We start from the raw sequence: 26226 nt of genomic DNA on the forward strand, positions 1-26226 counted from the left end.
TAGTAAATAAACTAGGCAAGCAAAAGGAATTCCAAAAACAAAAGTCCAGATATTTTCAACTGTTTTTGCTTTGGTTCTGAAAGGGAGTTTCTCTAAATGTTAATAAATGTACAAGGCTCATTTGATCTTCCATTCAAACATAAACATGTCTTTACCAAAGCCAGATGTATTTCCAAAGGTTGCTATTTTCCAAAAGGGTGATAATTTATTCTGCCCTTCGATATGTCTATTAGAGGAAAACAAGAAACACAATACCCCCTCAGAAGCACATTTCTGGGGTATAGTGTCCCAGGATAATCCCATTTTAATTCAAATCAAATTCTGCTTATGATGAAATGTACCTTCAGGGAAAAAAAAACTCTTCCAGGGGCACATGATAAGACGGTAACAGAAGCAGCAGAAAGCAAGGTTAACATCACTGATGTAAGTCGAGTGAGGATAGAATCATACCGTCCACACTCTGCTTCTTACAGCCCTGAGCGATGAGAGCACAAATGGTACTTCTTACAAACTGCCAAATATTTTTGTTTGCATATCTGTTGGTTTGCCTTGTTTTTCTCACAAGGCAAAAATAACATTTGTCATTTAGATATTTGTATGCTTCTTGAATAAAAAATAGATGTCAACAAAATGATGTGTTATTTTGTTTTATAAAATATGAACGTTAAAAGAGGGGCCCATGGCTAAAAAACAAAAATAGACTCAGAACACAGCAAGAATGAATTCATTTCTCGTAATCGGAACATTTTAGAGGTAGGGAAAAGGGTCACAAAAGAACTTTGTAGGACCAGCGCCATGGCACAGTAGGTTAATCCTCTGCCTGCAGCGCCGGCATCCCCTATGGCCGCTGGTTCTAGTCCCGGCTACACCTCTTTCAGTCCAGCTCTCTGCTGTGGCCTCGGAAAGCAGTTGAAGATGGCCCAAGTCCTTGGGCCCCTGCACCCACGTGGGAGACTGGGAAGAAGCACCTGGCTCCTGGCTTCGGATCGGCACAGCTCCAGCTGTTGCGGCCACCTAGGGAGTGAACCAACAGAAGGAAGACCTCTCTCTCTCTGTCTCTCCCTTTGACTGTCTGTAACTCTATCTCTCAAATAAATAAATAACTATTTTTTTAAAAAAAAGAACTTGTAACCTTAATAGCCTTATAAAATGTAGGTGTTACAATATTCTTAGTGGAACTCATAATCCTGAATGATTTCTTACAAAACACACTTAAAAGGATACAATAGGTATTAACTACAGAAAAATAATTTTCTTTTGACATATTTGGAACTAATAGTAAATGCCTTTCACTTTTTCTTTTTTCATTTATTTGAAAGCCAGAGAGACAGAGATCTCCCATCCGATGGTTCACTCCCAGATGCACACAGAGCCCTGGCTGGACCAAGCCAAGCCAAAGCCAGGAGCCTGGAACTCCACCCAGTTTCCCCCAACGGGTAGCAGGGTCCTAAGTCCTTGAGCCGTCACCTGCTGCCTCCCAGAGTGTGCATTAGCAGGAAGCTGGAATTGGAAACAGCACCAGGACTTGAACCCAGGCACTCAGACACGGGGTGCAGGCACCCTAAGTGGCATGTTTACTGTGCCAGGTGCCTGACCGCCTCTCTCTTTTTAATGCAATAATGCACTGTCAGTCTCCCTCCTGAACCGAAATTATGACGAAAGCTTTTACCTAGACCTTCATCAGTGCATGCAGGTTTCAGCTTCGGCTTTCAGCTGGCACCTGCACGACCTGCCTTATGCCTCACTGAACACTGTCCCCCTTTTCTACCAGTTCCTGGCTGCCTGACTCCGTAACCAGGCATCAGACTGACAAGAGAACATGCTTATAGCAGATGTGAAGCAATTAAATTTGGATCATGGATCGGAAATAAATGTTGATGACTTTTCCAACTAGTTCTCACTCTGTTTTGAAAGAGGTAAACCAGCGATGGGCATTATTGGAATAGCTGGGTCACCTGCTTCCCACATCAGGATGATGGTGACAGTCCTGAATCTTCAGCTACACCACTTCCAAACCAGCTCCCTGCTAATGAGCCCAGGAGGCAGCACGTGATGGCTCAAGCACTTGGGTCCCTGCACCCTTGTGGGAGACCCAGATGAAGCTCCTGGCTCCTGGTCCCAGTCTGGCCCAGCACTGGCCATTGCGGAAATTTAAGGAGTGAACCAGCAGATGGAAGACTTATCTCTCTCTGCTTCTGCCTTTCCCTTTCTGCCTCTCAAATAAATAAATAGATCTCTTAAAAATATATTTTTAAAAAAAGTAGCCCTGCTTTATAAACAAAAAAGAAATAAAAAAAGAAATTTGAGTTCTCATGCTGACTTTGGCCCTACTTAATTCCATGATAAATCCCAAGATCAGCCTCCACTGCCTTGGCAAAGAATGGGAATTCTGTATTCATATTTGTTTTCCCTGGTCCCACTCTAGAACAAATCTGGGGCTGAAGGAAATTTCACAAAATAGAGCTCTTAAAAAAAATTATTTATTTGGATCAAGCTGCTCACCATTGCCTTTTTTTTTTTTTTTTTTTTTTTGACAGGCAGAGTAGACAGTGAGAGAGAGAGAGAGAGAGAGAGAGAGAGAGAGAGAAAGGTCTTCCTTTTGCCATTGGTTCACCCTCCAATGGCCGCCGTGGCCAGCGCGCTGCGGCCGGCGCACCACACTGATCGGATGGCAGGAGCCAGGTGCTGCTCCTGGTCTCCCTTGCGGGAGCAGGGCCCAAGAACTTGGGCCATCCTCCACTGTACTCCCGGGCCATAGCAGAGAGCTGGCCTGGAAGAGGGCAACCGGGACAGAATCCGGCACCCCGACCGGGACTAGAACCCGGTGTGCTGGCGCCATGGCTCAATAGGCTAATCCTCTGCCTTGTGGCCCACCATTGCCTTTAAACTGAGGATCTAGCATCTCAGGGCCGGCGCTGCGGCATAACAGGTTAAACCGCTGCCTGCGACACTGGCACCCTGTATGAGCCATCAGTGCACAGGCTTGGGCCCCTGCACTCACTTGGGACATCTGGAGGAAGCGCCTGGCTCCTGACTTTACACTGGCTCAGCTCCAACTACTGCGGCCATTTGGGGAGTGAACCAGAGGATGGAAGACCTCTCTTTCTCTCTCTCTCTGTAACTCTGCCTTTCAAATAAATAAATAAATCTTTTTTAAAAAGACAACTAGATAAGATACTGAAGCTCACTGTCACAGCTGCTGAACGCCACAAGTCAGTAGCCCGCGGCAGCGCAACCACAAATGAGCGCGGCTGTGCACCAGACTCTCATGATAGACACCGATGTTGCAATTTCATGTAATTTTCATGTGTCAGAAAAGTTTCTCTGGATTAACACAGCTTTGCTAAGTGTAGAGGCCACTCCAGGCTTTGGAACAACGAGGGGTCATCTGGATCCAGATGCCAGCCCCATCCTAGAGTCACCCCCAGAACACCTGTGCTGCTCGTCCGCGTGCTCCATCCACACTAGGAGCTGGGTTCGGCTTCAGCAATGTCTCCGTTTTCATTTGAAAATAAACAGTCGGGGGCCGGTGTTGTGGCACAGCGCAGTAACCGTTTTGCAGAGAGATCAGAGTTGATGAGACAAGGGCGAGAAGTGAAGTTTAATGAAAATGAATACCATATAGAAGGTTCTTTTTTTTATGGTTTGCATCCTATCTCAAGCCTTAACTCTGACCCTAATTATCAGCATGAAGTTGAGCAGCAAATGCCAGTCCCCATCAGATTTGCTTCCTCCACTGGAAAATGAAGCATTGAGTCCTCTTGCACCTCTACATGCTAGAAAAATGTGAATTTTTGCCCCTTAGGTTGGGCTGCGAGGCAGATGTCCAGGGCAGTCTTTGGTGACTTCGTGACTATGCAACACATGCAAGACTGCCCTGAGCGGGCATCTCATAGCTGCCCTGCTGTGAAATTCCGCACTCAGCAATAAAAGAGTGGGGAGAAGCTGGCACGTGACTTAGGGAGACGGCTGTCCTACACAGTCTGGTGACCCTGGGGCCAACATAACCGAGTGACAAGCAGGCATTCACGGGCAACACCAAGAAATCCTTCGAAGTTCTCCCCAGCTCAGCCTCTGCCCTGCCCCACAGACCTCCCATTAGAATAACATGCCAAGTTCAGGCTGAGATTTTGAATAACACACTGCTTCCCCCCACCGCTTTTTCCACGACATGGATTTCCACAGCCTGGATTACCTGGCTTTCACTTGCAGTAGTAACCTCTTAGTGAAGAGATTTATCACCAGAATGGACAAAACACACATACACATGCGCACACACACACACTTTTGCAGGGTGCACGGTTTCTGCCCGCTGTTCACTGCCTGGGGACTAGCAGCTGCACTGGGTGCTGGGACTCATCCCAGAATCACAGCCAGGGTGTCATTCCCCGTCTTTCCCTACCCTTAACTGGGGGGTTGGGTTTCTGATCTCCCACCTAACTCCTTGTCACCACCACAAATACCACCCACAGGAGAGCACCTCACTAGAGTGTCCACATCAGCCTGAAACAGACCAGGAGGAACAGGGACCACCACGGAGGCCTCCCTGCGGCAGCCACAGCTAAGCCCTCAACTCGCAGACACAGGCAATGCTCACTATTGTCATCGCCTTCCATACATTCACAGACCGGGCCCCAGGAGAGGAAACCAGTCTCCCAAAGCCAGCACCCGCGTCCCCGCTGCGGACAGACAGCCACACCACGCACCTTGCACTGCGCCACGTGCCTGCGCCAGGTGCTCGCTCTGCGGCCTTCCTGGGAAGCGCTGGGAAAGCCGGGAGGGAGGAAGGGATGAAAGGGGACCAGCGGCATCTGCAGCTACAGCCCTGCTCACCACCCACTATTCTGTCCTCTGTGTGGCTGTCTTGCTTGGGCTCAGACCTCTGACTCAAGCGCTGACAACTGCCTTGCAGTTACCGAATGGAAAGATGCAGTGCCTCTCGCAGAGCAGGTTTGAAGGAACAGAGACGCGTCCTCGGGGCTTGTCCAGGGCCTAGAAGGAATATAATCCAGTACTTACGGCCCTTCAAACCTCTTCCAAACCCGTTTTACCGCCAAATGCACCTTCTCCTCTGCCTGGAAAGTTCTGTCTAAATGAAGAAAGTCAGGAGATCACCTGTAACCTATTTTTCCTCAGCTTTACAGACTTGAATTTCAACCTTCTTGTTCGTCGTGTGCTATGTCTGAAACACAACTTGAAGATGTCTTTGAACTCTCCCAGTAAAATATTTACATGCAAAGTAGTTCCTCTTCCAAATCACCACGTCCTCCCTTTGCTCATCCCAGCCTACGAGCCCCAGAGTGATGAAAACTGCCCGCCTTTGTTGGGGGGAGTGGGGAGTGAGGAGGTGTCGGGCATTTGGTACAGCAGTTAAGAGCCAGGTCGCAATGCTGCCACCCCATATCGGAGTGCCTGGGCTTGTGTGCCGGCTCTGCTCTGACTCTGTTTCCTGAAAATGGACATCCTGGAGGCAGCAGCGATGGGTCCAGCACTTGTGTCCGTGCCACCTGCATGGGAGACCTGGACTGAGTTCTTAGCTCCTGGCATCAGTCTGGCCCAGCCCTGGCTATCAGGGGCATTTGGACGAGTGAACCAGTAGATGGGAAATCCCCACCCCTTACAAATAAAATAAATACATTGGGCCTCTGTTGGCTTCCTTTGTCTGCACAACATGTGTTTTGGGTGTTGACTGCCAAGGTCAGGAATTTCAGCTCCTGTATCTCATTTTATGTTTTTGTTGTTTTTTCCCTAAAAATTCCCTTCCCCATCCCCCTCCTTTTTTTTTTTTTCTTTTTGCTCTGGATACTGTGGCCAGACAGGATTAGAGCCCTTCCCCAGGCAGGCAGGCATAGTGGGTAAAGCCAGCCCCTGCAGTGCAGGCATCCCACAGAGGTGCCAGTTTGAATCCTGGCTGCTCCAATTCTGATCTAGCTCTCTACTCTCTACTATGGCCTGGGAAAGCAGTACAAGATAACCCGAGTCACTGGGCCCCTGCACCCGCGTGGGAGACTGGAAGAAGCTCCTGGCTCCTGGCTTCAGCTAGACCCAGCTGCAGCTGGAGCAGCCATTTGGGGAGTGAACCAGCAGATGGAAGACCTCTCTCTCTTTCTCTCTCCGCCTCTCTTTAACTCTTCCTTTCAAATAATAAATAAATACATATTTTTAAAAAAGAAGATAGATTTAAAAAAAAACCCTTCCCCCACAAGAATTTCCCTGGCACAATCCATATTATTCCTTTAATACCAATGAGAAGGGCGACTGGCATGCTGTTCTCCCTCTGATTCACTTCTGCTCCTTGGATGCTGATAAGTGGCATTTTTTGTTTTAACCATCACTTCCCTAGAATATCAAGGGCTAAAGTTAAGAGATAAAACCGAAAACATCTCTTCCCTAGCAGAAGAGAACAATTTCCTTTTCTTGGTTTGCCGACAGCACCCAGGGCTGAATTCATGATCCACTGCCATCTACAGTCACTGGCAGATTGCTCAGTTTTCTTCAGGGTGCCACGCAGTCATGGCCCCCTATCAGCACACCAACTTCTGGGTTTCTAGTGACAAAGTATGTCAAGTGACACGAGGCTCTCTTCCTAGGCTAGCAATTCTTTCTTCATTCCTGATTATAAAGTTCTCATGGCTATTAGTGCGTTTTGGAAAACAGTGCTCAGAAATGGACACATAAATGGAATGCTACAAGTGAACTCACAAAATTAAGTCTGAAAATACACGACAGGATTAAACTCGGTGAGGATTCTGCTCCTAGTACAAGTCTACCGAACGCCTTTTCCAAGGTTTTTCCTGGCTTTTCACAGGCATCATTAATACTGCCACTCAGGTGCCTACGAGAGCAGAAGTCCATTCCACTTTGCCTCCTCTGCCCCAAAAGGCACCAAATCAGAATGTTAGAGGGAGACGTGAGACTTGAGGTAGTTCTGTAAGCCATTCTTGAAAGGACAATGCCCCGCTCCTCACCCCGGAAGTGTGTTCACACGGCTTGAGCACATAGTCCCAGAGAGGGGATGGAGAAACATGCCGAGAGCAGTGGACCAGGCAAGGGGACTGCCAACTAGTCAGCCAGGGCTGCCAGTCAGGGCTGGGGCTCCACGGGGAGCCACCACTGTCAGAGCATCCTTGCTCCCCAGAGAGGTGCAGTTTGGCAAAGGCACCTGCCCAGGGTCACAGAGCTAACTTGTGAACTCGAGCTAGCACTCAGCAGTTCATTTCCTAGGAGGGTTCCTGGGCTGGTAACTGACAAAAAGACTGGGAAGAGAGTTCTCTCAAAGGCATGGAGTTCTCTGTCAGAGGCATCTCCAAGCGACTTTCCCCATATGCTCAGAAATCGACTTGGAAACGTATCGATGATGCACAAATGATCTAGGAGGTCAATTAACTCAGCAAGGTGCCCAGTGTATGATGCAGCCTGGATGCCACTGTACCTGCCCTATCCTGTCTCACTGCTCGCCCTCGGTGCATCTGGCCAAAAATCCAATTTTCCATCTTCCCCCTCGAGCCAGCATCCTTCCTAGGCTTTCTTCTTTCAGCCTCACTCTTCAACTGCATACTGGCCGAGGGGAGAGCTTGAAGCCTGACCTCCTGGGGTGAAATCCCGGCTCTGCCACTATCCAAGCATGGACCCCGGGGCAAGTTACGTCATCTGTCCAGGGGGAGCCTTGGCCTCCTGCTTTGTAACACAGGTGTAACAGCAGCACCTCCTTTACAGGGTCCTTCTGGGATGTTTGTAAAATACTGTTTATGTGTGTGAAATGCAGAGTTACAGAGGGTGAGCAGGAAAAGTAAAGAACTTCGTCTGCTGGCTCGCTCCCTAAATGGCCATAACAGCCAGCTGTGGGCCAGTCCAAGGCCAGGAGCCTGGAACCCCACCCTGGCCTCCCCCATGAGCAGCAGAGGGCCTGTGTACTTGGGCCATCATCTGCTGCAGGAAGCTGGCCTGGAAGCGGAGTGGCCAGGACTCAAACCTGCACTGGCACTGGACGCTGGAGCTGCAGGCAGCGGCGTAACCTGCAGTGTCACGATGCGGGCTCCTCCTGTGAGGATTTTTCAAAGGCTAATATTTGAGCATGTCGATTTCAATATGCACCCTGGGCTGCAGGCGCTCGTGGAGGGAACCCCGGATGGAATATGCTAGCACAGAGCCTACTGAAAGAGGAGATTCTAATTCCCGGCTAAGATGAAAGCCCCCCAGATAATGACTATAGTAACGATGATTGCATCCTAACTATGATGACAACACGTATATCCCAGGCACTGTGCCTCACAGGAGCCCTGGTGTGCTACCAACTTCCTCCCCCTGCACGCTATGCCCTGATTGTTCCGCAAAGCGGCAGCCAGTCCACAGGCACCCAGGCAGTAAGGATCAAGGCCAGGATTCCACCCCAGGTCTGCCCTGTTGTCTTCCCTACTTCTCTCAGAACGAGGCCTTAGGGTTCAAGTTCTTGGTTTTCTCTCTTTCTTGCATTAGTTGGCTCCTCCATGAAATCTGGAAAGCTGGGACCTCCACAGAGGCACAGGGAGGGGAGGGCGGCCTGGGGAGGCGGCAGAGATGGGACGATGGCACCATTCACTTCTCTCCTTGACAGATCTCCCATTAGCCTACAGCAGTGTCTTCACTGCTGAAGGGCCTGGGAAGGGCAGAGAAGGAAGCACCTGTGACCTCGGAGTGCCCCTCCCAGCGGTGCTGCACCCGGAGCACCTGTGGTGTTCCCTGCCGCCGTCTTCATCCCCAGCACCTGTGCTGGCCGCTGCCCTGCAATGCAGGAGAGGGCACGTTTCCTCCAAAGGCCACCCTCAGCATCCCTGCTGGGCAGGGCCCCTCAGGTGAATTCAGAAAGGGGAACGTGGGAGGATTCTGAGTCTATCCCCACCCACCATGCCTGCCATCCTATTTAGCCATCAAACGCTCATTTGAAGATGTCAGAGATGAAGTTGAACAATCACCGAACAGAAGGGTGGAAAAGCCATCTGTCTGTAGGGGGAGCCGAGCGATGGTGGGGAGGCCAGGGAAGTAGGAATCTTGGGGGGCAGCAGAGTCCTGGCCAGGACCAGCTAAGCACACAGGTGGGACACAAGAAAGGAGCATCTTTGTTGGTTTTGTGCTCCTGTAACAAACCCCCTGGGGCTGGGCACTTCCCAGAGATGTTTGTGTAACTCAGCTCTGGAGGCTTGGAAGCCCAAGATCGGGTGGGCCAGTGGTTGGTCTCTGATGAGGGCCTTCCAGCTGCATTGCACACGGCAGACAACATCACAGGGCAGGAGCGGATCTGTCCAGGACAGAAAGGGGGCAGGCTTGCTCTTTCACACGTGTGCCAGCCCGCTCTCCCGGGCACAGACCTGGTTCCATAGGACCTACCTGAATCCCTTGTGAGGGTGGCACTCCTGCAACCTAACCACGCCCCACCAGGCCCCCATCTCCTAAAGATCCACCATCTCAGACCTGGTGTTGTGGCATAAGGTAAAGTCACCGCCTGCAGTGCCGGCGTCCCATGTGGGTGCAGGTTCAAGTCCTGGCTGCTCCACTCGTAAATCAGCTCCCTGCTAATGTGCCTGGGAAAGCAGTGGAAGATGCCCCAAGTGCTTGGGCCCCTATACTCATGTGGGAGGCCCAGAGGAAGCTCCTGGCTCCTGGCTTCAGCTCGTACTAGCTCCAGCTGTTGCAGCTATTTGGAGAGTGAACCAGTGGATTTTTTTTTTTTTTATTTTGACAAGCAGAGTGGACAGCGAGAGAGAGAGAGAGACAGAGAGAAAGGTCTTCCATTGATTCACTTCCCAATGGCCACTGCGACTGGCGCACCACACTGATCTGAAGCCAGGCGCCAGGTGCTTCTCTTGGTCTCCCATGCGGGTGCAGGGCCCAAGCACTTGGGCCATCCTCCACTGCACTCCCGGGCCACAGCAGAGAGCTGGCCTGGAAGAGGGGCAACCGGGACAGAATCCAGCGCCCCGACCGGGACTAGAACCCGGTGTGCCGGTGCTGCAGGTGGAGGATTAGCCTAGTGAGCCGCGGCGCCGGCAGGAAGATCTCTGTTTCTGTCTCTTCCTCTGTCTCTCTGTAACTCTGCCTTTCAAATACAAAAAATCTTACAAAAAAAAAAAAATAATACACTAGCTCTCAACACCATCACATGGGCACCGAGTCACAATGAGAGTTTAGGTGAGGACAAACTATGCTCAAACCACAGCAGAGACAGACAGGTGAGTGAGCTTCAGACAGAGGCCAAGGGGACCCTCCTCCCACCCCAACAATGTAGGTCTATCTCCCCAGCATCCCTGCTTCCTCCCTTACTGGCTACCACTTGGCAACAAGGGTAAATGAAGAGAGGGCAGCCCCCAAGCCCACTGCTGGAAGAGGAGGAATGTCCTAGCATCCCTAGTCGAACTCTGAATACACGCCCCTCGAGAAACAAGGTCACACAGGTCGTAAGCAGCTTCGGCAGAACTCTGAGTAGTGACCTTCCATTGTCGTTGGCTCCTGGGAGGCAGTCTGGGGCCCTCACACTAATGCCAGTCAGTGTGCAATAGGCCACCAGCATTCCACCAGCTCCGAAATGGAAGATTTATTTATTTACACTCTAAGGTCATTTGTTTTTACTACAGAACGTGAGTTATTATACTTCTCCAAAGAAGTAGTGCACTGCATTTATTATTAACCAACACATCGTCAGTATTCTCGAAAATGTGGCTGGATGATTCCAAATTACGTTGTGATAATTATTCTTCCTATAGAAGTATAGGGATCACATTTGTAAACATTTTTTATGTATTTTACATGAGAGGCAGACACACACACACACACACACAGAGTGAGTGAGAGAGAAAGAGAGAGCTCTCCTATCTGCTGCTTCACTCCCCAAATGCTAAGGAGGTAGGGATTCCATCCGGGTCTCTCCCACCCAACTACTTGAGGCCTCACTGGTGCCTCCCAGCAACTGCGTTGGCAGGAAGCTGGAGTCTGGAACCAGAGCCAGGTATTGAGCCCGGGGACTCTGATATGGGATGTGGGCATCTTAACTGCACACTCGGACCCTTAAGTTCCACATTCTAAATGTGCCTGGGGTTTTTGTCTGGGGATTGCTTCCTCGTGAGTAGTAAACTCTGCCTAATCCGGAAACCCTGGTTCATCTAACAGTGTTACAGCACAGATCAGGTTTCCGGCGTGCAACTAATAAAACTATAATGAAATACATGAAGGCAAAGCACCACATAATCTGATCTTCCTGCTCTGATTCAGAGTTCAGGCTCGAGTCATCACTGGAAGCCTCAATTAGGGCGTTGCGGAAGCGCAGGGAAACGGCGAATGGCACCGAGGCTGGAAGCACGCCAGGCTGGCCAGACTGCACTGCCCGTACTCAGGAAGATAACAAGTCCCTGACATCTGGGGCCTCACCCCTGTCGCCCCCAGTGCACTTCCCCTAGCATCAGCACCTCCTGGTCTAATCTCAGCTCGCTAAATCGATTCTTCCAGTCCACCCCACCCCCCAAAAAAAAAACAAGGTTTTTAAAATTTTCATGAGATTATCATTTTAAATAACTTCCACTTAAAGACCCAGTCATTTTAAAGCCATGTCCAAATATATTTGGATGTATTCCTTCTGCATAACCTATTATAACTTCCATTTATACCTTATGCTTTTTATGTGGTATCTGATTATTTAACAAAATATACTGATCATTGTCTTGTTGTCTCACCAGATTACTGCAGGTCCTTTTTTTTTTTTTTTTTTTTTGGACAGGCAGAGTGGACAGTGAGAGAGAGAGAGACAGTGAGAAAGGTCTTCCTTTGCCGTTGGTTCACCCTCCAATGGCCACTGCGGCCGGCGCACCGCACTGATCCGAAGGCAGGAGCCAGGTGCTTATCCTGGTCTCCCATGGGGTGCCGGGCCCAAGCACTTGGGCCATCCTCCACTGCACTCCCTGGCCACAGCAGAGAGCTGGCCTGGAAGAGGGGCAACCGGGACAGAATCCGGCGCCCCGACCGGGACTAGAACCTGGTGTGCCGGCGCCGCAAGGTGGAGGATTAGCCTAGTGAGCCGCCGCGCCGGCCTACTGCAGGTCTTTTAAGGGGTTGTTACGATTTAGTAACTGAAATGTTACTTGGGTTCCTTTTTTAGCTTGTAAAAAGATCTCTATTATTTTTGAGATAACATAGCTTTTAAATTTACATTACAGTCAAAAGCATATTGCTCTACTAAAGAGTCAATGAATAAAAAGTGAAAAGCCCATCTTGAAAGAAGAAACTATCATTAAATCGGAAATTCCCGCGAATCTGAAAATTGTCAGTTGTGCCTGAAGAAGCCTTCATACTGACCAAACAGCGACAGTATTTACAGGATGTGAACAAGACGCTTGTTGGCACTGCGAAGGGACACTGCATTTGCTTACCACACACAGGCGCTGAGGGCGACAGCTGAGAATCGTGCCTCTTGCCTTCTAAACGTATCACCAGCAGTGGTTAAATGGCTGCTTGGGATGAGAAGCCAAAGAATTCCAAATGACCCCATTCGTATAAACTGAAAAAATAAAATCACCAACCGTTAGAAGGAATAGACCTAAACACATGAAGACACGCATAATATATTATTTTCTCAAGAAGAGAAGGCCACATAGAGATTATAAATCACTCCAACTGCTCCAGTAATCAGTACGTCCACAAATCCCTCCTGCCATTGGCCTTCAGCGCGCCCACGTCTTCCTGGGCTTTACCACGTCTTCTCTTTCGGTAATCAGAAAAACAAGAACCCCAGAACTGAACGCCATCCTCTACCGTCCCAGGTGCATCAGCTCTACCTCTGCAAACAGGGCCTGGAACATGCGTGCTGGACCCCTGCTTCCCAGCCCCGGAGCAGCTTCCCCTTTCCAGGTAAACACCACCCTTTTCTCAAATGAACACTCAGAGAACTTCACACTGTGTTAGACCCCCATGTCCCCATGCCGAGCTTGTCTGTTCAATCAGTTGGCAACTGCGTGTGCTCATCATTGAGCAGCCTGCAATTTTTCTCTCCCATAAAAGGAATCCCAAGGTATGTGGTACAGGTCTCGCAGGAATAGCTCTAGTTCACCTGTCTGCTGTCTTCTTTAGCATATGACTTTGGACTTCATGGTAGTCTCGATGTCACAAGATTGTGGCTGTAGCTCCAGCGATTACATCCATGCTCCAGACAATAGGGCTTTTGCCAGCCCTGCCAGTACCCCACCACTCATAAACACAGGAGTCTTTCTGGGCATTCCATATAACTTCCCTCCAAATACCACCAACTGGTACTCGGTCAACCCCATCTGCAAAGAAGGTAGTGCAATGAAAATTTTCAGGTGGGCCTACCATTAGATTTCTGTTGGAAAGAAAGAGAGGATGGGATAGGCCAGCTTGCTCTGCCTCCTTTTCCTTCTTCCCCCTCCCTTCTTCCCTTCCTTTCTTGCACATCTATTTCCTTGGATGCACTCACTGTGAGTTCGCAGGCCAAGGTGACACCACATTCATTGCTCTAATCTCTAATTCCAGGGCCTAGAGTAGCACCATTATGTTTCTATTATTTTTTAGTTAGCATAGCTTGTTACATTTTTAAAAATTATGTTATTCATTGAGAGGAGAATGGAGATCCCAGTTGGTTCAGAAGCTGAAAGAACAAAGATAAAATGAAGGAGTGGGTCGCGTAAGTTCATTCTGTTGTATTAGCACTCCTTCATCATTGACAGTAGTAGAACTTTAAATATTTATTTGAGAGGCAGAGACATACAGGGAGCCCTCCTCACCTCCAGGTCAATGTCCAAATGTACAGGAGCTAGGAACTCAATCTGGGCTTCCCACGTGGGTGGCAGGGACCCCGTCATTTGAGCCATCGTCTGCTGCTTCCCAGGGTGCAAGCTGGAAGCGGGGGCAGAGCCAGGGCTCGAACCCAGGCCCTCTGATATGGGCTGCAGGCATCCCAAGAAACGTCTTAACCGCCATGGTCACATGTGCATCCCTCAAGTAGTTATCTAGCTCATGGGCTGGGCCAGGCCCTCGCCAGGCATGGGGAATACAGAACCCATACCACACAGTCTCCGGCCTCAAGACGCACAAGGCCTCTGCAGGACATCAAAGAACAGTTGCCTGGCCTGCAAAGGAGGGGGACGATTTTCCCTCAGGACCTGCAGGTGCACAGGAGGTTTCCTTGGCATGTTAGCACCTGGTAGCACCAACCTGGGACACGGGCCCTGGCGTGCGTGTGTATTTAGTTGAGGTCACCAGTTGCTGTGACGCCATCTCAGTCAAACCAGGTATCCCAGTGACGATCTGGCAAGCAGCAAAGCCACTTCCTGTCTCTTTGCTCAAATACTTCAGTCCAGCCCACACACGTACGGCTAGACATGCGTCCACGACTATTCTCTTCTCAGTAGATGGACACCAAGTTCTGTTCTTAGCGATATCCCCCGACACACGCACCATGAAGCAGGTGCGGGAGAGAGAGGCACTTGGAGACGCTCTGCTCAGGCCTTGGAAAGCCCCACAAGCCCAGGAGTGCAGGTGTGAGCCCTACGAGCTGGCAAAGGCGAGGAGGTGGATTCCCCGGAGCCACAGGAAGAACACAGCACACGCCTTGATCTGTAGCCTTCTGACCTCCGGGCCTGGAAGACGAGCAACCCCTTCACGTCCCTAGGATTGTGGTGATTCCTTAGAGTAGCAACAGGGCTCTTCCACACACACATGGGCCCAGCACCCGGGGCCGCCTCCTCCCGCGGCACCCCCATGCTGTCACACTGCTGGGTCTGTCTCTGTCTCTCCTTTCGGATTCACCTCTTTTCTGAACCCATCCTCTCAAGGTTTTTTTTTTTTTTTTCCAATTTATTTATTTGAGAGGCAGAGTTACAGACAAAGTAGAGGGATAGACAGAAAGAAAGGTCTTCCATCCAGTGGTTCACTCCCTATTTGGCCACAATGGCCAGAGCTGGGCCGATCCGAAGCCAGGGGCCAGGAGCTTCCTCTGGGTCTCCCATGCAGGTGCAGGTGTCCAAGCATCAAGTTGTTTTCTTACAAATCAAATATGGCAAGGCTTGAAGGAGCCACTCAGTTTCCTTTCTGGAAAAAAAAACAAAACTAGAGGGGCTGGCACTGTGGCACAGTGGGTTAATGCCCTGGCCTGCAGTGCAGGCATCCCACATGGGCACCAGTTGGAGAGCCGGCTGCTCCACTTCCACTCCAGCTCTCTGCTATGGCCTGGGAAAGCAGTAGAAGATGGCCCAAGTCCTTGGGGCCCTGCACCCACGTGGGAGACCTGAAAAAGCTCCTGGGTTTGGATTGGCACAGTTCCAGCCATTGCAGCCTGGGAAAGCAGTGGAAGATGGCCCAAGTCCTTGGGCCCCTGCACCCGCGTGGGAGACCCAGAAGAAGCTTCTGGCTCCTGGCTTCAGATCGGCGCAGCTCTGGCCGATGCAGCCAATTGGGAGTGAACCAGCAGATGGAAGACTCTCTCTCTCTCTCTCTCTCTCTCTCTGCCTCTCCTCTCTCTGTGTAACTCTGACTTGCAAATAAATAAATAAATCTTTAAAAAAAAAAAAAAAACAATTAGAAACCAGGAGGAAGAGGTATGGGCGAATCCCATCAAGGGCCAGGGGTGTGATCCCAGGACGGCTATCAGGGATCCCAGATCCCAGCATAGGTGAGGGAGCGTCAAGCAAGCTGTGCACCGCTCACAACAGAACACACCAGAGAGGCTGGGGCAGGTGGTCTGTCCAGCCTCCACCGAAGCCAATTCCCAGACTTCGACAGCTGCCAGTGAGGTCCACCGTGCTGTGGAGTGGTCATCGGTGCCTGCAAGCGCTTCTCTGCGAGTGGGCGTGGCTAGCCAGGCATCATAAATTTACCCGGATTTAAATGCCGGTCACGCGGCAGATGGGTGCCTGCCTCCATCAACCCGTCCACCTCTGGCTGTGTGACGAAACCCAGGGATCAACAGAAACTCGATTAAGGCCCAGCTGCTCCTGGAGATCATACATCTTGGTCCGATAGCAGCCACAGTGCTGTCTGCCACCCACCGCCCCCCACACCCCCCCCCCCTGGGAGACCGTTCACCACAAGGGCTGCCCAGCCCAAGAAGGCAGTTCCAAGGAGGAACAGCCAGTCAGCACGGCCACAGGCCGCCAGGGGCCACAGCAAGATGGGGACCGAATTTTTCCATCCAATTGGGCAATCGGTGTGCAGTGGAGGGAAGAGTCGGCAAGGGAGTGAGAGGCCAGGACAGGCTCACCTGAGGGCTAAACAACTCCTTTGACAAGAGTCACCCGGGGTCAAAGGCCACCCCGTGGCCCACAGAGCCCCTTCGCGTGGCGTCGCCTTAGGGTGCACACTGGGGCCACAAAGCTCTCCTCTCCCCAGATCCGCCAAACGTGGATCCGCCAACATTCAGGTCTTACCAGCCCGCCCTCCCCGGCGCACCTGCGAGGTGGAGGAAATCAATGGGCTGTGGAATCAGGAAACGTCAAAAACCCAGAGAACCAAACCCAGGGTCAAAAAGAAAAAAAAAAAAATTAAAACAAAAACACACCCCAGGTCCTGAGGCGGACGCGCGCTGCAGTGAGCTGTGCAAGTCTGCCATCCGTGTCTGGGAGAAGAATCAGTGCCTGGAGAATTAAGGGGGCCGGGGCCGCGTCTCGCAGCTCCCCCACGCGCGGCACTCCCAACCCCAACCCCAACCCCAGCCGATTGAACGGCCGCTGCTGCGGCGGGCCGGCGGGCGCGCGGGCGTCCAAGCCCATACCCAAGGCTGCGAGCCGGCCAGCGGCAGCACGCGTCGCGTGCTGTCCCCAAAGCATGCAGCGGACTAGTGAAGCTGACGCACGGACCTGCGGGGCCACACTCAAGCACCGATTTCCGTCTGAAGCCAAGCCAAGCCCGGCCCGGCTCGTTCTAAACTTCTGTTACTCACAGCTGATTCATGCGTGTGCGTGCGTGTGTGTGTGTGTGTGTGTCCACCCCCGCCCGGCCTCTGTCACCGCCTGCTGCGCAGGGGGCCGCGCAATCACAGCCACTCGGCGTGCACCGCAGCGCAAACCCAGTCCGGGGCGGAGATGGAAGGGCGCGCGCCCTCGCTCTCGTTTCTTCTCCCTCGGCCGCGGAACGAGCCGCCGGCTTCCCGGGGAACCCGCAGAGGGCAGCTCGAGCGAGTCCCGGCCCCGGGCCGCCGCCGCGGAGGCTGGGCTCCGGCCACGGTCAGTGCAGCGCGCGCCCTCCCGCCACGTCCGCTCGGCCCCGGCGCAGGGGGCGCGCCGCCGTGGCCGGCCGAGCGCTGGCCCCCGGGGCCCTCGGAGCTCCCACAATGCAGCGCCGCGTCCCAGTTCCGTTACCGGCTCGCTCCCCGCGCCGCGGGCCCGCGAGACCCGCGGCGGCCGCGGCGACCCGAGCGCGGCCGAGGGGGGCGCCTCTCGCGCGCTCAGCCCGCGGCCCGGCCGAGGGGCGGAGCCGCCCGGCCCGGCCCGGCCTGGCCCGGCCCCCAGCCCGGCCCCCAGCCCGGAGGCACCGGCCGCGGGAGCGAGCCGCCCGCGCCTCGGCCGCCCGCGCTCCGTCCGGCTCCCCGCGCAGCGCCCGCCTCGCCGAGCCTCGCCGGCCGGTCCGCGGCGGCTCGGCCGCTGCCCGCGCGCTCGAGCCCCGGCGGCCGAGGCTCAGCTAGCGCCGGCCCGGCAGGACGCCTTCCGAGAGAGACACTGAGGGAGAGAGAGAGAGAGGACGCCGCGGAGCCGGGGCCTCCGGCCGGCGCGGAGCGCGCAGCCCGGGGACGGGCTCCGGGCGCCGCCGCCGCGTCCCCAGCGCCCGGGCCGGGCCCGCCGGGGGCCTGCGGGGGCGGCGCAGTTGCGAAACTGAGTGAGTATTAACTTTCTGCGGCGGCGGCGGCGGCGGCCGCGGCCCCGGGCAGCCTCCCTGCGAGCCTCGCCGGCCTCGGGGAGCCGCGGGGCGCCCGCGCCGCCCCCCAAGCCCCGCTCGGCGGTCACCTTTTGCCTGGCGTCGCCCGTGTGCGCCTCCTCCACAAGTGCGAGTCTCTGGTTGCTCGGCGCCTTCCTCTCGGTGTCCTTGGCAAGGGGACTTTGGAGGCCACTTTTGTTGCGAAGGGAAATGTCTGTCTGGCTTTTTTTTTTTTTTTTTCCTTTGCTCTGGGTGGAAATCCAGCTCGCTTGCGGGCTGGCGGCTTAGGGGGAGCTGCGTTCTCGGGCGGGATGGGGCGTGGAGGGTGTGGGGCTTGGATTGCGCCCCCACCCCCACCCCGGCGCCCCTGGGCAGGGGGAATCGGGAGGAGGGGACCCGGACTCGAGCTGGCTTTGTGGGCTGGAAACTTTGCTGGGGGGTCGCAGGCGGAGAGGTCGGCGCGAGTGAACTTTGCCGGCTGCGGGCGCGTGTGCGGCCTGGGTCGCCGGTCTCGGAGCGTGGCGCTGTTGGGTTGGCACGGTCGAGCCGCTTGGTGTTGCTACACCACCACGCTCCCGGCGTGAGCTGGCGTCCGGAGCCGTGCAGTCGCAGGATGGAGTTGCGGGTCCGTGTTGCCTCCCCCGCCCTGGAGGGACCTGGAGGGGAAATGGGTGCAGGGCACGCCTCGCAGTGCACTCGAACCTGTCGGCGTGGCCCCGTCCAGACCTCAAGGCTTGGCAGTAAAAAATTGCCCTAGCCTGGTGCGTGCGTTTTCCCGGCTCGGCCGTTCGCCGATGGACCGGCGGGGTCCCCGGGAGGCCTCGATGCCAACTACCGGATCTCTGCTGTGCCCGGGGCTAACCGCTCTCCCGTGTGTCGTCCGGGGAGTTGTGGTTTCGGTCTTGCATGCCTGGGTGTGCCGGGAGTTGAAATCTTGCTGCAAAGGGGTCGTCGGGGGCCGGGTGGGGCGGTAGTGAGCGCAGCCCGCGGGCTGCAGGGGAGGTGCGCGCCGAGCACAGGCGATCAGCAGGCAGGACCAGGACGCACGCCAGTGAGTGTGCGTGTGTGACTTTTATCACTTAGCAGGCATTGGCAATGGCACTTTTTGTGCACGGGCATGGGAAACTCGCCTCCCCAGCCGTGAGAATTCCACGTGACCTTTTCCTTCTTAAAGAGGAAGGCTGGTGTCCCCTGGAAGGATCACACCCAGCCGCATCATATTGGAGATGATTAAACCTTTGAGAACATCTCGCCTCCCGCTTCCGCTCCTCCTCCTCATGATCGCTGGGCGGCACTTCGCCCAACACGCACCATTAATCAGCTGTGATGCGTTAAGTTCTTTCCAGGTGCGGGGCGCACGCCTGGTTCCTGAGCTTCCCCAGCGGGCGAGAAAGGAGAGAGCCCCCAAGAGGGAACAGATTAAAACCTGTGCGGGTAGGAGGGGGCGTTTGGGTCTGCAGAAGTGTTAGTGTTGCAGGTGAAAGCAGCCGCAAAGACAGTGTGGCAGCCCTTGGTGGTGACCGAATTGGGCACCTGGTCAAGCTATTTAGAAATTACACGTTGAAAGTCCGACATGGTGTAGGCTTGTTTCTTTATGGCGTTATTGTTTTGTGGCCTTGGTATTTGGTGGCTTGTATCAGTTTTGACCTCAGTGCCATGCGTTCTGGGAAATGGCTCATTCTTCGGGGTTCCTTACGAAGTGATCTCTCTTACCTTGGTGGTTAAATGAGGAGGGCTGAGAATGCCGTCTGCTATAGGATTTTGTTGCTCTTTGTTACGGCTTACTCCTGGTGTTGTGGCTTTGCTGGTTCATGACAAGACATTGAGGTCCTTGGTATCGGGCTTGTGCGTGAATCATTGTGAAGCCCGTTGCAGGTCAGAGGACTTGGGAACTGTCTGTTTATAACGGAGCGCCAGTGTCCTGATGCTCGGTGCTAGCTTGCTCCGTCCGGTTCAGGAGCACAGAAAACTCCAGAGTGCAGTTTGCAGACGCCCGGGTCGTACCGGGGAAGGAGGGCTGGCCTCACAGGCATCCAGCCAGATCCAGTGGCAGGTGTGACTTTGTCACTCCACAGTGTGTGAGCGTGGCCGTGGTACTTGGGCGCCTGTGGTCCACAGTTTGTGTTCTCTGCATTGCAGGTGCCCCCTTCTAAAAGAGGGGCCGCAAGAAGACGGACCGGCCTGGCACTCCGCAGAGCGGAGCCCTGGGTCGCCCAGACTTTCCAGCTGTTCCTGCATGTTCCATCCAAGGTGTAGCCTATCTCTCCCCCCTTGTCTCTTCTGTCAGCCCCACCAAACCAGTTTGTCCCAAAGTCTGGTCCTTTTTTCTCTCAAAAATCTCTTTGAAACCTGTGCCAAGTTCCGTCTCCACTGTGCTGCCATCCCAGTCTGAGCCACCTGGACTTGTCCCTGGGGCCTGACTTCCTGCACCCCTGTCCGCCTGTTTTCCTGCCTGAAGAAGAAAGGGGGTAGGGGAGAGGCACTTCCTCTTCTCCAGTCTTCAGAGCTGTCTGGAAGCACACAGACTCCCGGGTTTAGATACAAAACCTGCCACGTGACTTGCAGGGCGGGCCTGACTTGACCCCTGCCCCCAGCTGGATCTGCTGCAGGTTGGCCCCAGGGCTGTTGCTCATGCTTTGGCCCTGGGGTCAGGGCCCCCTCCTGGGGTAATTTCTCATGCCTCACCCCCACCCCACTGGCTGGCCACTCAAGTTTGCTGTCTTCTCTGGGAAAGTCACCCTGTCCTCAGGTCAGCCGCCTTAATGCAGCAATCATCTTTCACTTAATACTCACCGCCATGGACAGTCATGTGCCATTTGCTTGATGGCTTCCTTTTGCCCTTGAGGACGGGGATAGTTCCTGGTGGATGGAGCAGTGCCGGGTGAAGGTAACAGGTGCTCTCTGAGTGTTTGCTGACGGAAGGACTAAGGTAGAAATAGCAGGGTTCCGTTGGTGTCTTCATGGCCTTCTTTGGCTGTTGGAGCTGCTTTTCGGGACAGGCGAGTGAGCCCCGCGGCTCCCTCCTGCCGGCTTCGCTGCTCGGGGTGGAGTAGGAAGACACCTGGGGTCCAGGCGAGGAGCACTGGCTCGGGGTTAGTGGTACCGCAAGACACCTTCTAATCAGCGCCGCCCTTGTGATTTGCTGTTGCGGGTAATCCTTTTTCTAAGCACATCATTAAAATAATGACCCTTGGTTTTTGTTTTTTGGTTTTTGTTTTAATCAGATAGGATTACTGAAAGGAAAACACGGCCAGCATTAGTGCGCTGCTGGTGCCTGCCCAGCGCCGGGAGCAGGCGGGAGGCTGGTGATGGTCAGGCCGCCCACCTGGCCGCGGACCGCTTATGGCCGCACAGGTGCACGAGGGAAGCCATCATCGAAATGTGGGAGCTACCTGGAGGCCTGGAATTTATTTTTTTCTTGCTCACCAAACCATTCCTTGTCGTAGCAAAAAAAAAAAAAAATTCCCATGACCCTCCCAGGCCACGGAAGGCGTAAAGGTTGGTTTGAGGGCTTTTGTGCTGTGCTTGGGCTCTGAAGATACTCGAGGTGCTGTGCTGTGACTGTGGTGTCCACAGGGCTCTGTGAGTGGCGTGGGGCCGCGTGGGGCCGTGACTTGGCTTGGAGTCCCCTTCACTCTCAGAACAGGTGCACTCCCAGAGCTCCGTTATTAAAGTTTATTTATTCCAAAGACAGAGTGACGAGGGAGGGAGGGAGAGCCGGCGGAGTTTCCATCTACTGGTTTGCGCCCCAGTTGCCTGTGACAGCCAGGGCTGGGCCGGGGGGGGGGGGAGCCTGCGTCTCTCCCTTGGGGGCAGGGACTCAGCCACGTGAGGTGAGCCATCCCCTGCTGCCTGCCAGAGTCACATTAGCAGGGAGCTGGAGGGGAAGCGGAGTAGCCGGGACTCGAACCAGCACTGCGATTTAGAATGCAGGCATCCCAAGCAGCAGCGTTGCCCTCCACGCCGCTGGTTTTGTGTCTCTTGAGTCACGAGGTCTACGGAGACTTGGGAGTGGATTCTAGGCCCGGCAGCACTGACCCTGGGCGCTCAGCTGCTAGTCCCCGCCCTGAGTGGCCTGGAGACTGGGTTTGGCCTGGGTGCTGTGCGTCCCAGGGAGCAGCGAAGTTGAGAAGAGTGTCGTGAGCTCCCTGCACTCAAAGGAGGCATGCACGGCTCCCCTGCTCACAGCCAAACACCCGAAGCTGCCGCACTCGCTGGACGCCCACCCCGTGTTCTGCCCACCCCCGTGTTCTAGCCCAATGGCGTCATGTAGCCGCACCCTTTGCCCCATCACCCACACACAGGCATCCCGGGAGTGAGGCCGGGAGAGGCACACGTGTGCTTTGTTTTGTGCAGGCCCTCTGTGGCCCCAGGACATTGGCATCCAGAGTCACCACTGTGGGGGAAAGAGAGGCATCCCTGCTGGGAGCCTTTGTATTCGCCCACGGGTTACCTGGCTGACCTTGAACAAATGCCCAGAGCTTTTTAGCACCAATAATAATGATTAGCCATGGATTTCACAACCTTACTATGGTATTTAAAACATATTTTTTGGCAGGGATTTTTTTTTTAAACATTCAAATATATCACAGAGCTCATTATGATGAACTCCAGGGCTGCCCAAGTTTTATGTGTTAGAAAATGTTTTCTTATTCAGTAGTGTATTTTATTCTTTGTAGAGAAATCAGGTGTAAGTGCAGGCTGTAGCAAGAGCAGACGGTGATAATTTTCTCCCAGGACTTATGTGTGTGTGAGGGATGTATTTTGTCAGTCTGGTTGCCTGTCACTGACTTACGAGTGCTAAACCACGCTTATCCTTAATTATAGTAATTTTATTATGGGGAAGTCACTGAAGACTCAAGTACTCGTCCAAATGTAAGTCTGTGTCTGAAAAAGTAGAATTTCCTTAATGGATAGACACTGGACAGGAAAGTAAGATTTTACTCTCATTTTTACTTAAATTTTTGGATTTGTAATCTGTGAGGCCCTACTGCAGAAATACCATTGAGAAGCAAGGTTGGGAATATTTTGTAATGTTTAAGATAAAGCTTGGCCATTTCTTTTTTTTAAGATTTGTTTATTTATTTATTTGAAAGGCAGAGTTAGAGAAACAGAGGCAGGAGAGAGAGAACGAGAGACGTCTTCTGTCCGCTGCTTCACTCCCCAAATGGCTGAAAGGGCCGGAGCTGGGCCAGTTCAGAGCCAGGAGCTTCCTCTGGGTCTCCCATGTGGGTGCAGGGGCCTGAGGACTTGGGAGCTTGGCCATTTCTACAGGAGATTCTAACACGGGACGCATTAGATACCAGAAAACACTGTGTTGTATTTTCCTTATTTTGAGGTCTGGAGTGACTTCCTTCCTGTTTTCTTTTTCTTAAGGCTTTGTTGAGCTCCGGTTGACATGCAGCAAGCTGCACGTATGTAACTTTGGGGCCTTGCAGGCTTTGAGCTCTGTACACGCAGCGTGCAGCCCCCGCCTCGGTCAAGGTCATAAGCGTGTCCACCGTCATGCAGGTGCTGTCATTATCCTCCAGAGCGTCTCCCCTTTCCCAGCCTCTCTGGCCTTCAGAACCACTGTGCTTTGTAACTGGGAGTAGCTTGCATAGTCCAGAATTCTACATTGATGGAATCGTTTAATTTTTACTGTTCTTATTTTTTTGTTGTTTCCACTTGTTCTATTCAGTAATTATTTGGCGATTGATTGATGCTGCTATATATGCAGCAGTAATTTATTTTTCATTGCTGAGTAGTACTCTATTCTGTGACTAAATAGCAGTGATGTATGTCTTCATCTGTTGACAGATATTTGAATTGTTTCTAATTTGGCTATTAAAAACAACACTTTTATGAGTATGAGGACATTTTCAAAAGCTTGTGGAAAATGGAATTGAAAGTGTGGGTTTGCTTTGATGCAAAAAAAAGTTGGAAATCTACATGTAGTTTTTTTTTTTTTAAGATTTTATTTATTGATTTGAGAAGAAGAGTTACAGAGATAGAGACAGAGAGGTCTTCCATCCTCTGGTTCACCCCATAGATGACCGCAACAGCTGGAGCTGTGCTGACCCGAAGCCAGGAGCCAGGAGCTTCTTCCGGGTCTCCCACGTGGGTACAGGGGTCCAAGCACTTGGGCCATCTTCCACTGCTTTCCCAGGCCATAGCAGAGAGCTGGATCGGAAGTGGAGCAGCCGGGACCTGAACCTGCATATGGGATGCCGGCGCCACAGGCGAAGAATTAACCAAGTGAGCCCCGGCGCCAGCGCGTAGTTCTTTCCTGATGTGTGTACCCACCCAGTTTTTTTGAAGCATCACCGTGAGCTCCTGTTCTGCATCCTGCTCGCCCTAAACTTTGCAGAGTGGCCTCCTCTTGTAGAGTGCCTTCGTGTGGGTCTAGGCTTTGGTCTGTCTCGGGTGCCTCCCCAGGCGTGGGGTGGCTGGGTCACAGCGTGGGTGAGGACTGCGCTGTTTAAGCACCGGCCAACTGTTTGCCGCCGTGACTGTGCCGCTTGGTGTCCTTGCCGTCCTGAGACGCGTGCCAGTTCCTTCGTGTCCGTGCCACCACTGGGTGTCGTCAGGCTTCTTAATTCCAGTCCTGTGTGGCACTTCTTTGTGGTTTTAATTTGCATTTCCCCATGACTGGTGATGTTGTGCCGTGTGTGTATGTGTGTGTGTGTGGTCTTTCACTTTACTGTCTATAACTTTGGTGATGCATCTGTTCAGTTGTTCTGCCCTTATTTTTATTGGGCTGATTGTTTTCTTATCGTTGCATTTTGAGAGTTCTTAATATTTTGGATTTTGGGTCTACACCCTTCGTCAAATACATGCTGTGTAAAGATTTTTCTCCTAATTGGTGGCTTTTTTTTTTTAAGTATATTTGTTTATTTTCATGTGCTTGAAAGAGCGTCTGTCTGTCTGCTGGGGCTGGCATTGTGGTGCAGTGGCCTCCAGTGGGAGTGCCTGTTCGAATCCCGGCAGCTCCCTTTCTGATCCAGCTCGCTGCTAGTGCCTCTGGGAAAGCAACAGAAGAAGGTGACCGAGGCACTTGGACCCTGCCACCCGCATGGGGGATGCGGGTGGAGCTCCAGGCTCCTGGCTTTGGCCTGGCCCAGCCCTGGCAGTTGCGGCCATTTGGGCAGTGAACCAGCAGATGGACGATCTCTGTCTCTCCCTCTATCTGTATAACCCGGCCTTCCAACTACATAAAACACTTCTTTCACAATGTGCCAGGGATCACCTTTCCATGCCGATTCACTCCCCAAATGCCTGCAGCAGTCAGGTTGAAGCCAGGAGCTTCACCACCGCCAGCTCACGCCAGGGCCGGCCCCAGCACCTGCATGCCAGCGCCAGGGGTGCCTCTGTAGCTGAGGTGGCTGCAGCCCGCCCCACGCCAGGGGGCTGGCTCCCTCTGCTCGCGGCTCCTCCTCGCTCTCCTTCGAGTTTCCTGTAGTCATTGGTTCAGAACGGGACCCCACGCCCCTCGCAGCGCAGGAACGCAGCAGAGAACACAGACAGGACACTGCTTTTCCCAGGGGGAGCACACTCTCCTAGGGGGGAGTCAGAGAGTAAATGGACAAGGAATTCCCCGTCGTTACAACATGAGAAATGCTTCAGGGATAGAAACACAGCAAGGGGTGTGGCTGGGGACGCTGGGAGGAGGTGGAGGTGTTGCGTGGGCAGAAGTCCGCTCTCAGGCGAGCACAGGTGCAGTGAAGTGAAGGGGCAGGTGCAGCAGGAATGAGGATGCCGTGCGTGCCAAGGCCCTGGGGCAGGTACGTACAGGTGCCTCAGACGTGGGCAGCAGGAGGGGAGCAAGGGGCGGTGCCTGGAGGTGGGGTGAGGAGGCCCTGGGGCCCCCAGTTGCAGGATGCTGGATTCAGGGTCTTGGCTGTTACCGTGGAAGGCCAGTCGCGAGTCTGGAACAGAGGAAGAAGAAGCCGCCGAGCATCTGGTGCAAAGCTAGGAAGGAGCAGACTCCGGGGCCGGTTGCCACGGTTAAAGCCACAGCCCTGCGTTTGCCAGCGGCACTGTGACCTTGGGTGAGTACTGTGACTTCCCCGTGCGTTGCCGGGAACCGTGGATCATGGGGATGCTGCCCCCGGTGGGATTCTGAGGATTAACTAAGCGAATGCTTGTGAAGACCAGAGCGTGGCAGGTAGCATTCATTGTTCAAGTGTTTGTTAAGTAAAAGGAGGCACATGGGAAGGGGCCTGTAGGGGGAGCAGGGACAGAGCCAGGAGTCCCGCTGGAAAGAGGCACGCGGCGTTGCATCTGAGCGGCAGCCCAGACAGGTGCAGGCGGGGGGGGGGGGGGGGGGGTCCCCGGGAGAATTTGGGAGCGGGCTGCCCTGCG

The 26226-nt window shown here is 53.4% G+C and overlaps 2 protein-coding genes across 4 annotated transcripts in view; one reads left to right on the plus strand and one right to left on the minus strand.

Annotated features, from left to right (window-relative positions):
* The window catches only part of LOC138843660 (serine/arginine repetitive matrix protein 1-like), a 42708-nt gene extending 23546 nt beyond the window's left edge, over nucleotides 1-19162 (minus strand). The window contains exons 1-4 of the mRNA XM_070048360.1: nucleotides 19088-19162; nucleotides 18746-18874; nucleotides 16235-18636; nucleotides 12393-15066 (exon numbers count right to left, since the gene is read on the minus strand). Coding sequence (XP_069904461.1) covers nucleotides 17650-18636; nucleotides 18746-18874; nucleotides 19088-19162 — 1191 coding nt within the window. The 3' untranslated portion in view covers nucleotides 12393-15066; nucleotides 16235-17649. The remainder of the gene's footprint in view (nucleotides 1-12392; nucleotides 15067-16234; nucleotides 18637-18745; nucleotides 18875-19087) is intronic.
* Nucleotides 17057-26226, plus strand: part of RASSF8 (Ras association domain family member 8) — a 94702-nt gene continuing 85532 nt past the window's right edge. The window contains exon 1 of one of the 3 annotated variants that reach the window (XM_051850353.2): nucleotides 17057-17195. The gene's annotated coding sequence lies outside the window, so the exon portion shown is untranslated. Of the gene's footprint in view, nucleotides 17196-17703; nucleotides 17845-17889; nucleotides 18011-26226 lie in introns of those variants that run through there. The other 2 variants (XM_051850351.2, XM_070049518.1) reach the window with 2 other exon arrangements.

This window comes from Oryctolagus cuniculus, chromosome 9 (assembly GCF_964237555.1).
Source record: "Oryctolagus cuniculus chromosome 9, mOryCun1.1, whole genome shotgun sequence".
In the NCBI taxonomy this organism is placed as follows: Eukaryota; Metazoa; Chordata; class Mammalia; order Lagomorpha; family Leporidae; genus Oryctolagus; species Oryctolagus cuniculus.